The sequence below is a fragment of the Apium graveolens genome, unplaced genomic scaffold, assembly GCF_009905375.1.
Source record: "Apium graveolens cultivar Ventura unplaced genomic scaffold, ASM990537v1 ctg3747, whole genome shotgun sequence".
Classification (NCBI taxonomy): Eukaryota; Viridiplantae; Streptophyta; class Magnoliopsida; order Apiales; family Apiaceae; genus Apium; species Apium graveolens.
In genome coordinates, this window is record NW_027418246.1 from 1 (window position 1) to 18742 (window position 18742).

An 18742-nucleotide genomic window follows, 5' to 3' on the forward strand; every position below is an offset into this window, starting at 1 on the left:
ATTGTATCGGATATATCTATACACGCACACACTCAAATAACGGACAACTATCTTAAAATTTTATTAGTTTTCATGGGAGCTCCTAAGTCCACAATTTATTCCATCATTCCAAGTTCGGACACAACCATCTTATTTTCAAAATTTAATATCGGGAGCATCTTTATTATTTATTATTTTGAATAAAATATCATTATAGATTATCACTTTTGTGGGTGAGTTAGGGTAGGTGGCCGAGTAATAGGTAAAATAAATATTTTTATCATGACTATTATATTATTGTGATATTTGTGCACAATTAGTAAAATTACTTGTACAAGAAAGGATGAATATAAGATTTAATGTTCATGTTTGTTTTTTCTTCTTAATTCTTCGAATTGTAATTAACACAAAACAAAGATGTCTGAACCTGTTTGTATTATATAAATTAGGATTACAAACTCTATGAAGGATGGAACAAACATCGATAGCTACTCTATGTAAACTAAATAAATCATAATTTAGAATAAGTTTGGAAAATAATATAAGGAAAAACAGAGAGTATTAACTAACAATATTTATTATAACTTTTTTCTATTAAACAATAAGTTCAATAAATTACTTGAAATACCCGACTATTTCCAACTTTTATTGATAGCTCCCTAGATGTCTTTCCTTCTACTTTATGTAATCTTTTTTAGTTTACATTAAATATTTTTTTCTACTCATATGAGTTTACTCTCATATATAGACTCTGACAAAGTTCTAGACTATACATAGACTCTAGTTGCTCGTCACGGGTCTAGATTATGATTTTTAAAATATATTTATTAAGTAAAAACTTTGATTATGTGGAGAATATGTTGTGGACATCTTCCTTATGTTTGTTAACGGTTAGTGTGTATCTTTAAATTAGAATTCATGGTAGGAAAAAGAGTCTTAGTATTGTGCAGTATTATACTAATTTATAATATTAATCAAAATTTTCTATATGTTATTCTGGTTATAAATATTACTTATCATATATCATTTTATATATATGGGTTGATTTATTACGAGTAACTATGTACTTTAATGAGACTGATAATTCAATTTATTTCATATAAAAAATTCTTAAGATAATAGACTTGAACAACTTGATTTATATGCTTGAAAAATACAGGTTTTCAATATTAAACAGTGGTGAAACATTTACCACATGCTACAAAAATTTTTAGGGCTTTTCTGTAGGGTTTTCTTCCAAACAGCTATGGAATCGATGTTCCTTTTGGCAAATTTCTGATGTAGTGAAGTGCATTGCAAGAAATATTCTGAAATTGATTGGAATGATAATATGCATTTATGGTTTTCTTTTTCATGAAAAAATTATAAAATTTATGAAGAATGAATACATGTTAATATTTTAAAATTATTTTGTTTCTATAAAGATTTGGTTGATAATTATTCTACAAGACAAACTTAAATGTAAAGCAGAGAATATATCTTTATCTTTTTACCTTACTAAAAAAAAATTCGTGTAATTCTCTTTTTTCTCAAAGAGTCATTCAATTATATAAATTCTAAAATAACTATTTTTCATAATTTAAAAAATGGTATGTATAATGTGTGCCCAGATTAGTCACTATTTGAATTATTTAGATACATGTTAACATTTTCAAATATTGTTATTTTTCGGTTATTTGTTACGTGTCAAAATGCGCTTAATTGCTATCGGAAATTAATTATGTTAAAATAGATCTGCATCATTTTGCGTGCATTAGCATATTTTATAAAAAAAATCAGACTTCATTTTAAATTCATAAAATATTTTGAGTTCTTAAAAGTTATCAGACCGGAACCGAACCGACACGTCAAATCATACAAAATTTGTAGTTTTATGTTTATAAAATCATGGGAATTCCAAATTTATATTATTGCATATTTTGAAAATTGATAATTTTTTAGGAACTTTGACATAATTTCTATAATTATTTGAGAATTAATTATTCCCCTTAGTTAATTTTGGGCTAAATATTTTTATTAAGTGGTATAGTTAGACCCCAAATATTTTTAGGACTATTACTATGTAACTATAAACAGTTTTTAATTAATTAATATTCATATATATTTTTGGAAAATAGGAAAAAAAATTGTTTTAAAAATAAGGAAATCCCCTAAAATCAGTTTCTATTGTTCTTGAGCTTAAGTGAGAATCAAAATCAAATTTGAAGGTGGTGTAGAACTCCAATTTCAGTATTTGAGTACTCAAATCGAAGTCCTAATCACACTTTCCTGTTTAGATTAATGATAGAGTAGAAAATGCATATTTTAATTAGATTAATGATGCATATATGTATTAGATACATCACTCATGCCATGCCTTTAAACAATATAAAATCTGTAACGACTCAAGATTTAAAATTAACAAACGATCATGAGATTCTCGTGTTTATGAAACACGGAATAAAATACGAATTTTCTTTATTTCTGACATGGGGCAATTTTGTCAACAACGGGTTCATAGAACTTGTAAGGCTGTGGGTTTTAAGCGAGACCGATGTGACTCCTCCACTACCTGGAAATCAAACCATTGACGAGTATTGATTTGAAGTATTTTATTCATGGAAAAATCGGGAATCTCTTTATGATAGGATCATGATCGTTCTAAATTAAAAATCCCTAAGTAAAAATATTAAGTTTTAATCAGATGTTTTCCAATGAATGAACACTCATTAAATCCTAGATCGATAAGGGGAAGGGCTGTCAGTGGCAGGGGACTCCTATCTATCATGGTGAAATGCGATGAATATAAACGGTTATATTCGGACGTTGTATCATTGGGTCTAACTTAACTGAGTCATCATAATAAGGTGAATGTAAACGGTTATATTCAACTATTATGAACTTAGTAGCATAGAGTTTGGTTAAAAATCTATTAGATAGATAAGAGCAATTGTTGTTCACCAAATTATCCAAGAATTATATATGATATAATTCACAACTATTGTCTACCTAAATAATCATGTTTTAAGGATACCAGTGGTTGACTTAGAACATGACGAAATATGGATCTTGGCTCACTAGAAAGATTTATAGGATATACTTTCTGAATTAATAGTTAGGGCTATTAAATTTGATAAAAAAATAGTGGGAGATATATTATGAATATATCATAATCATATGAACATAAAATTTTAACTGAGACAATCTAATGTTTATTTTGCGCTTTTATTAGTGTAGATAATGAGTAATGGCAAATAACACAAACACACTATCCGTACGTTCAGTCCTTGTGAAGGACAAGTTGACAGGAGGAAACAACTTCCTAGACTGGCAGAGGAATTTGAGGATTGTCCTCAGGCAGGAGCGCAAGCTTCATGTCATTGATATTCCTCCTCCAGGCCCCCTTCCTGAGGGTGCTACTGCTGATGAACGAGCAACATGCACAAGGGATGGGAATGATGCAAATGATGTTGCATGTCTTATGTTGGCAACTATGAGTGTTGAGCTTCAAAGACAGCATGTGCATATGGATACATATACTATCAATGAGCACTTGCAAAGCATGTTTGCAAGCCAAACTCGTCAAGAAAGGTTCAACACGAGTAAGTCACTTTTTAATTACAAATAAGGGGCGAGTGAACCAGTTGGCCCACATGTTCAGAAGATGATTGGTTACATTGAGTACCTTGAAACTTTGGGTTTCCCGATTGGTCCGGAAACTGGTATTGACCTAATTATGAATTCTTTGAACAACGAATTCACTCAGTTTGTTGTGAACTACAATATGAATGAATTTGACAATACACCTACTGAATTGTTGCATATGTTGAGAACATATGAGACCAACACGAAGACAGCTGAACCTGCTCCCATACTGATGGTGGGAAATAAAGGTAATGCCAAAGGGAAGGGCAAATGGAAGGGTTAGAAGAAGATTGGATCTGATTATACACCCAAGCCAAAGTCAGGTCCCAAACAGGCTTTAAAGCCTAAAGGTGGTGTGGTCAAGGGTGAATGTCACTACTGTAAGAAAGATGGACACTGGAAGAGAAACTGTCCAATTTAATTGGAGGATCTGAAGAAAAAGAAAGCAGTTCAAATTTATGGATCAGGTATTTATGTTATAGAAGTCAATTTGTCTATTTCTACATCTTGGGTATTTGATACTGGATGCGCTTCTCACATTTGTATAAATGTGCAGGGCCTGCAGAGAAGTAGAACTTTGGCTAAGGGAGAAGTGGACCTAAGAGTAGGCAATGGAGCAAAAGTTGCTGCTTTAGCTGTAGGGACTTATTATTTATCTATGCCCTCTGGGCTTGTTTTAGAACTAGAAGACTGTTTTTACGTGCCTACGATTTGCAGAAACATTATTTCTGTTTCTTGTTTGGACAAGAAAGGTTTTTCGTTTACAATAAAGAACAAAAGTTGCTCTTTTGCTTTGAATAATTTAACCTATGGTGTTGCGCATTTATTTAATGGTTTATATGTTCTTGATTTAGATAACCCTGTCTGTAATATAGAAAACAAACGACTTAAAATGAATGACTCAAATCAAACATACCTCTGGCATTGTCGTCTAGGCCACATAAATGAGAAACGCATATCCAAATTACATAAGGATGGATACCTGGATAAGTTTGATTTTGAATCATACCAAGAATGCGAATCTTGTTTGCTCGGTAAGATGACTAAAGCCCCTTTCACTGGTAAGGGTCAAAGGGCCACTAAACGTCTGGAGCTAATACATAGTGATGTATGTGGCCCAATGCGTGTAATGGCTCGAGGAGCTACTACTACTTCATAACATTTACTGATGATTTCAGTAGATACGGATATGTATATCTTATGAAGAACAAATCCGATTCTTTTGAAATATTTAAAGAATACAAGGCTGAAGTAGAGAAGCAAATTAGCGGAAATGCAAGTATTAAGATCTTACCATCCGATCGTGGGCATGAATACTTAAGCACCGAATTTAGAGAGTACTTGAAAGAGTGTGGTATTGTATCACAACTCACTCCGCCAGGAACACCTCAATGGAATGGAGTTTCAGAGAGGAGAAATCGCACCTTGTTGGACATGGTGTGATCGATGATGAGTCATGCAGATCTTCCAATTAGTTTCTGGGGTTACGCTCTAGAAACAACGGCTTTCACACTTAACCGTGTTCCTACTAAGAAGGTTCAAAAGACTCCATATGAGATATGGAAGGAGAAACGATCAGGCATGAACTTTATGAAAGTTTGGGGATGTAAGGCGTTTGTGAAACGTCAAGAATCTGACAAGCTTGGACCTAAATCCGAAGAGTGAATTTTTGTAGGATACCCTAATGAAACAAAGGCGTATTATTTTTATAGTCCTTCTGAGCAGAAAGTGTTTATTGCTCGAGATGCTGTCTTCATGGAAAGAGATTTTGTTTCCAAAAGAAATAGTGGGAGAACTATAGATCTCGATGAAGATCGAGAACCGCAAAATAGCATTGAACCTGAAGTGGAACAAGAGCAAAATAATGATAATGCTCAACAAACACAGGTTGTTCGTAGATCTGGTAGATTTCGCCATGAGCCAGAGAGATATGGATTTCTCATGACTCAGTGTGGTGATTTGATGCTCATAGATGAAGATGAGCCTCTCATATACCAAGATGCTATGAACAGTCCAGACTCTATGAGATGGCTTGAAGCCATGAAATCCGAGATAGATTCTATGTACGAAAACCAAGTATGGACTTTGGTTGATCCACCTGAAGGGGTAAAACCCATAGGGTGTAAATGGGTTTTTAAGAAGAAAAAGGGCATGGATGGAAATGTTCAGACCTATAAAGCTAGGCTGGTTGCAAAAGGTTTCAAATGGATGTCAAAACAGCCTTCCTTAATGGAAGCCTTGAAGAGGATGTGTACATGACACAACCTGAGGGTTTTGTCGATCCAAGGAATGCTGGCAAGGTATGTAAATTACGTCGATCCATTTATCGATTGAAGCAATCCTCTAGGAGATGGAATATCTGTTTTGATGAAATAGTCACAGAGTATGGCTTTGTTCAAAACGAAGATGAACCGTGTGTTTACAAGAAGGTTAGTGGGAGCTATGTGGCATTCATAGTACTATATGTTGATGATATACTACTAATGGGGAATGACATACCTTCTCTAAAGGTTGTTAAGACTTGGTTAGGGAGCAATTTCTCCATTAAAGACTTAGGAGAGGCATCCTACATTCTAGGAATGAGGATCTATAGAGAAAGATCTAGAAGGATGATCGGTCTAAGTCAGAGCACATACATTGATAAGGTTTTGCATCGTTTTGGAATGCAAAATGCAAAAAGGGGATATGTCCCCGTGTTTCAAGGGATAACGATCTCTAAGGACCAGTGTCTGAAATCATTGGATGAGAAGGACCACATGAATAAAGTTCCATATGCTTTAACAATTGGATCTATCATGTATGCAATGGAATGTACTCGTCCAGATGTCTCGTATGCTTTGAGCATGACGAGCAGATACCAGTCTAATCCGGGTGAAGGTCAAATGACGGCAGTTAAGAATATTCTTAAGTACCTGAAAAGAACTGAAGATTCATTCTTGGTGTATGGAGGAGAAGAGAAACTCGTTGTAAAAGGTTACACCGATGCAAGTTTCCAAACAGACAGAGATGATACTGTATCACAGTCTGGTTTTGAGTTTTGTCTAAACGGAGGTGCTGTAAGATGGAAGAGTTCAAAGCAAGAAACAGTAGCTGATTCTACAATGGAGGCCGAGTACATTGCAGCTTGTGAAGCAGCTAAGGAGGCCGTTTGGATTCAAAAGTTCATTTCTGATTTGGGAGTGGTTCCATCGATCGCAGATCCTATTGATCTATACTGCGATAATAATGGAGCCATTGCATAGGCTAAAGAACCTAGATCACACTCCCGGACTAAACATATACTCAGGAAATTTCACCTTATTCGAGAGATTAATGAAAGGGGTGATATACACATATGTAAAATGCACACAAATGATAACATTGCAGACCCACTAACCAAAGGCTTGTCGCAGCAGAAGCACGATGGTCACACTAGTTCCATGGGTATTAGATATATGGGTGATTCGCTCTAGTACAAGTGGGAGATTGTTAGTGTAGGTGCCCTAGAGGCAATACATTATTCTTTTATAATCTTTATGTCAGTTGATCATTCATTAAATGTATTTATTATGACCTTAATTACTGCGATATTTTGTTAGCATAAGAACTGTCCTTAGAATCATGATACAAATTGTATAGGTTAAGTACATGACTTGAACTTGAGATTATATAATATATCATATTCTTAAAGGTCCCTAGTCGAGTATTATTATATAGGACAATAATAATACATAGATAGACTAGTATGTTGTTTGACAAGATAACCACATCTCATTGGTTATAAGTATGGGGATACTAAAGTCAATACATAGGTACATGTGAGAGTACATGGTACTGGACAGACCCACAGTGAGATTCTTCATGTTTAATAAAGTCATAAGAAAGACTCACAGTGATAATGATGTAACGATCCTTTGACTTGAAATCATTATATTTATATACGAGGATTAATATACTTTGACTACATTAAAAGTTACTTTTGATCGGGTGATGATAAAAGTTGACATCGGGTATATCATGAGTCGTATGAGAAATATGAATGATAGATAAAGGATTTAACCCTCCTATAGTTAGGAGAGATATTATTGGCCTCTTGATTGAGTGAGATTATAAAAGCATGGCCATGCTCAAATAATGATTTGTCTCGATAATCTACTCATGGATCAAGTAAACCCGGATTAAATGTTGAAGAGGATGACTAAATACATGCCTCGAGTTTAATCTATAATATGTATGGTTAAAGGGATTATATTACACGCAAAACATTAATCATGAAAGGTTTTATCTAATCACGATTTAATTATTGTTTAATTGGGTAACAATGATGTATTACTGGATACCGCTCATTGTTTATAATTTTATTAGAGAATAAAATTATTTCCAATTAAATAATAGCCTATAGGGTCGCACAAATAGAGCACTTAATGGAATAGTTAATTTAAATTATGGATTTAAATTAATTGATGATTATTTGAATTTTATTATAATTAAGTAAAACTTAATTGAGATAATATAAATTCGAATTAAAAGGAATGTTTTTGCCCATAATAATTAAGTATGACTTAGTTATTAATTAAATAATAGAAATTCGTTTTTATTTTTTAATCCAATACCTACTAGGGTTGGGTTTTGCTGTTATGGGCCTTTTTAATCAGCCATTATAAATACATAATGATAGGTTAAAGAGGCTCGTACGTTTTTAAGAAAAACCCTAGCAGCAAAGAGAGGCAGAGGCAATTCAGATCGTCAAGAAAGAGGCTAGTACATCCATTCCGTAGTCAAGTTCGTGAGACGTTCTTGAAGGTGCTCATGTGGATAACATAGAGGTGTTTCTCCGAGAGGTAGACACAAAGCGTGATAGCTAGGATCTCCATTGAATTCGTGAAAGTTAAGCTCTTAAAAGGTATGATTCGTTATCTCCATAATCTGCCCATAATTATACATGGATCCTATTTTTGGGTTTCGAAATTTTTGTTTTATTTACGTTTATCCCCTGCGTTTTATGCCTTCGGAACCCATCACCTCCACCACCACAGCATAGTCATCCTCAAGAAAAGACTTTTAATATGACTATGAAGGAGGCAGTGCAGAGTCCAAGTGTGATTGCAGATATGCTTTCTGTGAATTTAGTAGGTACCGAAGTATTGATTAATTCTAGAGCCACTAGATTTTTATTTTTGAAGAATTCATTGATAAGATATGTACTGTGAAGTTCAACGGTTGGGCGAGACGCTAATTATAAAATTAGAGAATGACGACCAAGTTCTTGTAGATCGAGTATGCCCAGAATGCGATATCGAAATAGGAGGAAATCATTTCTCTGTAGACTTGATACCTTTCAAGTTAGGAGAGTTTGATGTTATTTTAGGAATGGATTGGTTAGCCTGTAATAATGTTCAGATTGATTGTGCGAATAAGAAAGTGAAATTGTGAACTGCAAAAAATGTAACGGTAATATTTAGTGGTGAGAAACAACGGAAGAAATTTTGGACAATAATGCAAACTAAATGGTTCCTATGATAAGGATGTAAAGCTTATTTGGCCTATGCGATGGATACTGAAAATGACAGACCAAGGATTGAAGACATTCCCGTTGTGTGTGAACTTCCTGATTTCTTTCCAGATGAACTTCTAGGATTACCGCCGGATCAAGAAATTGAATTTACTATTAATTTAGGAAAATGTTTGAACCAGTTTCGAAAGCTCCGTATCAAATGGCACCGGTTCAAATGAAAGGGTTGGCGACACAATTGCAAGATCTTCTGGACAAGGGAATTATAAGACCAAGTATATCCCCATGGGGTGCACCGGTATTGTTTTTGAAGTAGAAAGACGATAGTATGCGATAATATATTGATCATCGTGAATTGAATAAGTTGACTATCAAGAACCAATATCCTCTACCATGGATCGATGATTTATTTGATCAGCTAAAAGGAGCCGCATGGTTTTCCAAGATAGATTTGAGGTCAGGGTACCATCAACTGAAGATCATGGCCGAAAATATTCCCAAGACTGCTTTTCGTAATAGATATAGACATTATGAATTTCTTGTAATGACCTTCGGTTAACTAATGCACTGGTAGCGTCTATTGATTTGATGAAGATAGTATTCAATAAATACATGGATAAATTTGTGATTGTATTTATTGATGACATCTTGATTTACTCGAAGACCAAAAAAGAACACGCCGAGCATTTGAGGATTACTTTGGAAATCTTAAAAAAAGAACAACTTTACACGAAGTTCTCGAAATGCGAATTTTGGCTAAAATAAGTACAATTTTTGGGCCATATTATCAGCATTGAAGGAATTAAAGTTGATCCAGCAAAGATTAAAACCGTATTGAATTGGGAAATGCCAAAGACACCGAAAGAAGTAAGGAGTTTCTTGGTATTGGCAGGTTATTACAGAAGATTTGTTAAGGATTTTGCGAAGATAGCTACGCCACTAACCAAGTTGACTCGAAAGAATGAAAAGTTCATATGGAATAAAAAATATGAAGAAAATTTTCAGGAATTGAAGAACCGACTGGTGACAGCACCTGTATTTGTGCTACCAGATGAGCAAGGAGATTTTATCATTTATAGGGATGCTTCTTATCGAGGACTAGGATGTGTATTGATGCAGCACGGTAACATAATTGCATATGCTTCTAGACAACTAAAACCTCATGAACAGAAATATCCTACGCATGATCTGGAACTAGCAGTAATTGTGTTGACACTAAAACTTTGGAGACGTCATCTTTAAGGAGAGAAGCGTGAAATTTATACGGATCATAAAAGTCTAAAGTATATCTTTATGAAGAAAGAACTTAACATGAGATAATGAAAATGGCTAGAATTGATGAACGATTGTGATGTTACAATCAACTATCATCCAGGAAAAGTAAACGTCATAGCAGATGCGCTAAGACGGAAAGAGAGATTAAATATGTTAACATCTTCAGAAGAATTGGTCAAGGAATTTGAGAAACTGGAAATTGAAGTTCGTATTCCAGAATAATCTACTGCAATGAATTATGCAATGACATTTCAGCCGGGACTGTTGGAAAAGATTCGATGATGTCAAGAAGAAGTAATGAGTCAAGAAGATGACAACCTAATAGGAGAAAAAATCACAAGTCAGAAACACGAAAAAGGAATTCTACGATTTTCCTCGAGAATCTGGATACCTAGTGTTCCAGAACTAAAGGAAGAAATTTTGCGAGACGCTCACAACTCAAGATAATCTATACATCCAGGAAGTACAAAGATGTATCGAGATTTGAAAGAAAACTTTTGGTGGCCAAACATGAAGAAATAAATAGCAGAATGGGTAAGTAAATGTTACACGTGCCAACGAGTGAAAGCAGAACATCAACGTCCAAGCAGATTGCTACAACCAATGGATATTCCAGAATGGAAATGGGAACATCTAAAAATGGATTTTGTGGTAGGACTTCCAAGAACCAAAGAAAATCATGATGCAATTTGGGTTATTGTCAACGGAGTAACAAAGTCAACAAATTTTCTTCCAATCGACGAAATATTTTTGCTCGAAAATTTAGTGCACTTATATCTTAAAGAAATTGTGATGCGACATGGAGTTCCTGTATCCATTGTATCTGATCAAGATCCACATTTTAATTAAAGATTCTAGAGACAATTTCAAGAATGCCTTGGTACTAAATTAAATATGAGTACCACTTACCATCCGCAAACGGACGGGCAAAGTAAAAGGACGATTCAAACAATTGAAGATATGTTACGTATATGTGCAATTGATTTTGAAGGCAGTTGGGACGAGCATTTACCATTAGTTGAATTTTCTTATAACAATAGCTATCACACAAGCATTGGAATGCCACCTTTTGAAGCTTTATACGAAAGGAAATGCAGATCACCTGTGTATTGGGATGAAGTTGGTTAACGCAAAATTCTAGGTCCAGAATTGATTCAGCAGACCAAGGAAAAAATAGAGCTTATCAGAAAGCGACTCGAAGCAGCGCAAAATCGACAACGCAAATATGCAGATCAAACCAGGAAGGATATGGTCTACCAAGAAGGAGATCATGTGTTATTAAAAGTATCGCCCTGGAAAAGATTAACCATATTTGGCAACAAGGGTAAACTGAAGCCACGATATGTTGGTCCATTTGAAATTCTGAAAAAAATGGGGAAAGTTATGTACGAGATAGCCTTACCACCCCATATGCAGTAAATTCATAATTTATTTCACGTGTCAATGCTTAAAAGATATAATCCTGATTCAAGACATCTAATAGAATATGAGCCGATAGAAATCCAATCTGATTTGTCTTATGTAGAGCAGCCAATAAGAATTCTAGATCGGCAGGAGAGAGTATTGAAAAATAAGTCTGTACCATTAGTACGAGGAGAAACAATTTGGTTGAAGAGTCAACCTGGGAACTTGAGAGTGAGATGCTAGAGAAGTATCCCCAATTATTTTCTTAGCAAGATTCTGAGGACATAATCCTATTAGGGGGGGAGGATGTAACGACTGGGAAATTGTGCATGTATTATATCATAATAAAGATAAATTATATGTTTTATTGTGTAATTTATGTGTAATTATCCATAAAACTCTAACTGTTATGTGATAAGTGTGTTCCGTATCGTCAGGGTATTTTCGGGTATTATCGAGTATTTTATTTTGTGTTAACAGCTTTCGTATCAAAAGTTATACGACCCGAACTATGTTTTAATAGCTGATATTTCAAATAAAATAATTGGCCTTATTTTTCCTAGAATGGTTTCTACCATCGCGTTATTCTAAACATCTACATAGTTTATAAATTTTCTCGTTTCATGAAAAATGACTTTTTCAGGCCCCTTCGGGTATTAAAAACCCCACAAAAATCACATTTTTAATTTTATTAAATTATGGGACTTTCAATTATACTATTTCTTTGTATTTTTAAATTATTCACAATTTTTGGGAATTTTTTGCATATATATTGTATATATTAAATATTTAAAAATTAGAAATTAACACTCAAAATTATAAAATTAGGGGCCAATTAATTTTATTAGATGTATAATTAGAGCCTTAATTTTAATTAGGAGTATTATTTTGATTACTATAAATAGCCTAATTTTTATTTAATTATTTATAATTAATTATTAAAAAAAACAAAATTCTCCAAAATCGGGTCGGATTTCCAAAATCAGTTCAAGGAATCAATCGTTGATTTTGATCGATTTTCTGCACCATCAAGTTGTTCGAGTACTCAAATCAAATGTTTTGATATGTTCTTTCTGTTTGTGCTATCAATTTCAAGTTTTGATTTGTTATTTTTCAATTCCGATTTCTAGGGTTTATACTCGATCTGGGTCTTTTGATTCTAGGGTTATTAGATTGATTTGATGATTGACCTAGCTTCTCTGTGATGTTTACAATCGATTCATGGTAGTTATTTTAACAAACGATTCGTGTATGAGTGAATTTGATTATTAGGGTTTCTCTTAATTTTTAATTAATCATTTTTTATTTTCTATGGTAAAAAAATTGATTTTTTTTAGTTGTTTATGCTGGTTTCATTTTGTTTGATTAGGACTCTCACACATGCTTTATGTTTTACTCTCTATGATGGTATTTGATTTGTAATATCCCGGATTTTTAGAAATTATTATTATTTTTTGAGTATTTTAGGCCAGTTTTATGATTGAAAGAAATAAAATTATGGATATTTTATTCCTATTTGATGAGTTCGTGTAATTAAATGACTCAATATGCTAGATGTTAGTGGAGTATCGATCCATTATAGTTATTTTGAAAGTATTTAAATAATTTTAAAATTTTCAAATATTATCATTTTTTGGATATTTGTTACGTGTTAAAATGCAATTATATGTACTTAATTGCTATGGGAAATTAATTAGGTTAACGTGTATCTTGTATGCCACTGTATGCATCATTTTGCGTGCATTATCATATTTCATCATTTTTTTCGGAGTTTATTTTAAATTTATAAAATATTTTGAGTTCTTAAATGTTATCAGACCGCGACCCAACCGGCACATCAAAACCCATAAAATTTGTAGTTTTGTTTTTATAAAATCATGGGAATTTCAAATTTATATTATTACATTTTTGGAATATTCATAATTTTTGAGGTACTTTGACATAATTTTTATAATTATTTGAGTATAAATTATTCTCCCTTGTTAATTTTGGGCTAAATATAAATGGTTTATAATTAATTAAAATTCAGATTTATTTTCGGAAAATCAGAAAAAATATTAAAAATCAGTAAATCCTCTGAAATCAGTTTCCATTGTTCTTGAGCTTGACTGAGAATCAAAATCAAATTTGAAGGTGATGTAGAACTCCAATTTCAATATTTGAGTACTCAAATCAAAGTCCTAACCATTCTCTTCGCGTTTAACCCATCAATTTCTTCCAACGGGTAATGATTTTATAAACCGAATTTAAGGCTTCTTGTTCAAATTTGAGGGTTTCATTTTTATCAATTGTTCATTTGTTTTCGTCAGATTTAGCTTGATATAGTAATTTCCAGTTCAATTATGTGTTTAATTTCATTGTTTAATTACGGGTTATGTGGATCGTAGTCGAGGGCTATATCATGATTTTTTTTATTTGATTTTCTGGTATCATTTTTTATAGTGTTTTCATGTTGATTGCTAGGTAGGATTGAGTAAGTTATAAGCTTAGATTTGAGCTATGTTTCGTCAATGTAGGTTCAGATTTTCCGTCGCGTCGAGTTTGGTCGAAAATTGAACGTGATGTTCAAATTTTTAATCGAAAATTACGATCGGTTGATCGTTTAGTGATGTTATGAATTAATACGAGTTTTTTCAGTTTAGAACGAAACCCAACTGAAAAATCATAGAATTCGAGTTATTTTCGTCCCAATTGGGGCCTCGCCGGACTATCGACCTTCGTCAGAATCTGTTGTTTTACCTGCGGGTCTTGTGTTCTCGGTGACTCGGAGTTGACAACGTTTCGATCCATAAGAAACAAACACTTTTTCCTAAAAACTGGTTATGGTTTATAATTTATTAAAAATTCTAGAAATTCATTTTTAAATATAATATTTTATTCAATTAATTTTTTTAATAATTAAACTGAATTGTTTTTAAATTCCAAAAATTGTTTGCTTTATTAATTTGATTAAATAATTTCTAATTTATTCTAGTTAATTATTTATTAATCTAAATGGGTTGATTGAATTTTTAAATAATTGATTTTATTAATAAATAGGTAAATGAATTATTTATAATTAAATCAAATAATATTTTGAAAAATATTTTGAGTTTTTAAAAATATATAAAGGTATTAAATAATCAATTAATATTATCATTATTTGAATTATTCCTATGTTATTCATAATAAATAGACTACTTGTCTGTTTAGTACAAAACGAACGCATCTGGACTCTGAAAAATATTCGGTTTCCATTAAAAATACTTTCGAGACCTAAATCCTTTTGTGTCGAATGGTCGCTTATTTTGTAAACATCTCTGTGTGGCGTATTTACCAAAAGTCGTATTTTGGCTTGATTTCAGTTTTAAACATACGAAACTGAATCGATTGAAAAATTGAATTACATGTTGCTTGAATTATGTGTTTGTGTTATTTGAATTATATGCCTACATGATTTGAGATTCTTATGCTTAAATATTTTAATTATGTGTGGACAATCGTATGGATAGAAGATCGAATGTTAGATAGAAGTTTGTCGAGTAATTATCGTGTAGATGATTAAAGGTGTATCTTATAATTATAGATGCGGATCGTTCTAGACTATCATGACCAAACGTTGATGTCAAAAGAAACTATTTGAATGGTAATGCATGCTGGGTTTGTAGCACCAACATGAGCGGCAGATAAAGAGACTTGAGGGAATAAAATATGATGATGTCATGAGATGTTAGAATGAGATTGTTGTGTTAAATGCGAGTGCGCATAATTTTTAAGGACCAAAGGCAAGTGTTTTACCCTTATCATAATAGTAAAATATTTTGCATGTTAATATTTTTAGCTTTACGCATGTATTCCTCGTCAATTCTACTTTCAAAATAGTTAAATGTTTTACATATCAAACTCATTACTTATAATTATACAAGTACTTCTTTCACTATTCTATGTTCAGAATAGCTAGATGTTTTAACCTGTCCGTATGTGCGGAGTTTTAAAATTGACAAGTTTTCTCTATTCGAAATTCAGAAGCGATAAATATTTTTATGTTTTAATAAGACTAAAGTTATGTTGTTAAAGTTGTGTTTTGAGTGTTCCTCCCCAAATGAATTTGGGGCATAGAATCAATAAGGGTGTCAATTTATATTTATATATATATATATGTGTGTGTGTGTGTGCGTGTTTGTGTGTGTTCGTATGAATATGCACACACACAAATAATTGACAATTGCATCAGATATATCTATACACACACATAATCAAATAACGGACAACTAAAATAAAATTTTACTAGTTTTTCATCGGAGCTCCTAAGTCCACACATTATACCATCATTCGAAGTTTGGACACAACCATCTTATTTTTAAAATTTGTTATCGGTAGTCAAGAGCATCTTCGTTATTTTTTATTTTTAATAAAATGTTTTTGTAGATTATCACAATTCTGGGTGAGTTAGAGGTGAGTAATAGGTAAGATAACTGATTTTCATCTTGACTTGTATATTATTGGGATAATTGTGCAGCATTAGTAGAATTATTTGTACAAGAAATGATGGACATAAGTTAACTAACTTTCATGCCTTTTTTTCTTTTTAAGTCTTCTAATATTATTGTAAAAAACATAAAAAAAATGTCTAACCTTGTTTGTATTATATAAATTAGGATTAAAAAGCGTATCAAAGTGGCAAAAACATCAATAGCTATTCTATTTAAACTAAATCAGAATTTAGAATAAATTTGGAAAATATTACAATGAATGACAGAAAGTATTAACTAAAAATATTTATTATAGCTTCTTTTCTATTAAACCATAACTTCGATAAATTACATGAAATCATGCACTATTTCTGACTTCTATTAAAAGCTCCCTCAGATGTCTTTCTTTCAACTTTATCTGATTTTTTTTTCCGTTTACAAAAAATAATTCGAGGATATCTCTAAGATTTGCCTTCAAAACATCATTCATTTCTTGATTTTTATCGTTAGATGATATTTATAGACTTAGGACTGATCTCGAGACTCAGATAATTTACTCTCATACATAGACTCTGACAATGTTCTAGACTAGGATATGATACATAGACTCTGGTTATTCGTCAGTTGTCTAGATTATGATTTTAAAATCTATTTATTAAGTAAAAATTTTGATTATGTAGAGAATATGTTGTGGCCATCTTTTTTATGATTGTTAACCTTTCATGTGCATCTTTAAATTAGAATTCATCGTTCGAACAAGAGTTGTAGTATGGTGCAATATTATATTAATTTATAATATTAATAAAATATTTCTATATGTTATTGTAGTTATAAATATTATTAATCATATCTCATTTTCTATATGGCTTAATCTATTACTGAGTAACTTTGTACTTTCAACATAAGAATTAATTCAATTTATTTCAGAAAAAAATTCTTAAGATAATAAATTTGAACAAAATGATGTATCTTCTTCAAAAATACAAGTTTTCAATATTAAAAAGTGGTGAAACATTTACCACAAGCCACCAACTTTAACATAAACAGGTGAAAAAAAGGCTAGTTCAGATGTTTCTTTTACTAATCATCAGAAGTGGACTCGCGACTTCTCTTGATATACTTTTTGGCCTAGACTTGCTTCCCATAAATGGAGTACTTTGTCTTTATTCCGGGAGGAGCAATGTGTGGAATGATGGAAGAAGAACGGCAAATCATTCTAGCGTACAATGGTTGTTCATCACTCGACACATCTTGCATGTAGATGACTTCAATGAAATCGCCAAAAATCCTGAACACAGAGGAAAGGCATGTAAACATATATTTACTTACTCACCACATAAACAAATTTTCAACACTATATATAGTATAGTTATGGATTTGCATACATCTGGATGAATATTACATATTAAATTAATTTTATACCTTGTGAAGAATTCTCGAATTTCGGATTCAGGGAGGTAGTAGCCTTTGGAGAATGTTAAAAAGATTGTTCGATCTTCTGGTGCAACATGAGGTTCATCCTCGCAACCATCCACCACCTGCATTCCTCCAAAAATTTCACTTAAATCAGCATCGGGATTTTCCAATACATTCCGGACGTGACCCATATAATTTCTAGGACCCAAGTTTGCACCTAACCCTGGTTGAGGAAACCGACCTACAACATTGTGGTACAAAGGAGGACGTGGCACAAAAACTGGATTGGTGTTACAACCAAACCACATCCTATCTCCATGAACATCTACAAACTGACTATCACTTGTCAGTATATCTCTAAACCCCCTCACACAAACTTCAGAGACTATATTCCTGACACTCTCATTGACCTTACTCCGTTTCTCCCGAAAGTAGAGCACGTTGATTTCACGAGAGCATAACATCTGAAGCAAACGAGGATCAAACAACTCTTGACCTACGTCCTTGTTCTCCATCCACATAAAAAAACCAGCTATCTCATTTGCAAGTTGGTTAATCAAATGAAATGGCCAAGAAATTACTTTGTGGACAGCATTCTTGCTATAACAGATTCTTTCCAGCCAGATTAAGAATGCCACCACAAACATAGATTCATCAACGTTACGACCAAGTTTACGGACTAGCCTATAAAAAAGTGTCCGGTCGATGGTATGGTAAAGATTAAAATGCTGGTCGCTAATATTTTCATGGAAATACGAAGCTGGATCGTACAAGGCAAACCTATGCTTAAATTCATAGAATTCAAACTCAGTCTCCATTGCCATGACTTGAAAAGAATTACAGGTGTATACAGGTGATTAGATGTGGGAGCAAGAGAGGGGAACTTGAGAGGAAACAGAAACAAAATGTTTAGAGAGTAATTTGAAGAGGAAATGTGAAGAGTTTGTAGCAGTAAGAACCAAACATAGACAAGAGCGCTCATCTACAGCAGAGACTTGGTGTGAATATATAGGGTGTATTTGACCCGCCAGTGGCAACCTTTCGGAGAGGCCACATCTATTCAAATTTTTTAGGGTTTTTTGGTGTGGTTTTGCTCTCAACC

General features: G+C 32.8%; 1 protein-coding gene across 1 annotated transcript; it reads right to left on the reverse strand.

The window, feature by feature from the left end:
• Positions 1 to 17352: 17352 nt before the first annotated feature.
• On the reverse strand, positions 17353 to 18464 carry LOC141701335 (uncharacterized). The gene is made up of 2 exons (XM_074505011.1): positions 17647 to 18464; positions 17353 to 17512 (listed from the first exon to the last, which is right to left on the reverse strand). Exons 1-2 carry the CDS (start codon positions 18462 to 18464, stop codon positions 17353 to 17355), a joined length of 978 nt encoding a protein of 325 aa, XP_074361112.1.
• Between the last annotated feature and the right edge of the window lie 278 nt (positions 18465 to 18742).

What these genes read in the sequence shown, in the direction of transcription:
- LOC141701335 (XM_074505011.1), bottom strand. Translation starts at nt 18,464, where the DNA reads ATGGCAATGGAGACTGAGTTTGAATTCTATGAATTTAAGCATAGGTTT. An exon ending in ATTCGAGAATTCTTCACAAG is followed by an intron (nt 17,513 to 17,646) that starts GTATAAAATTAA and finishes CTCTGTGTTCAG; the next exon opens with GATTTTTGGCGATTTCATTG.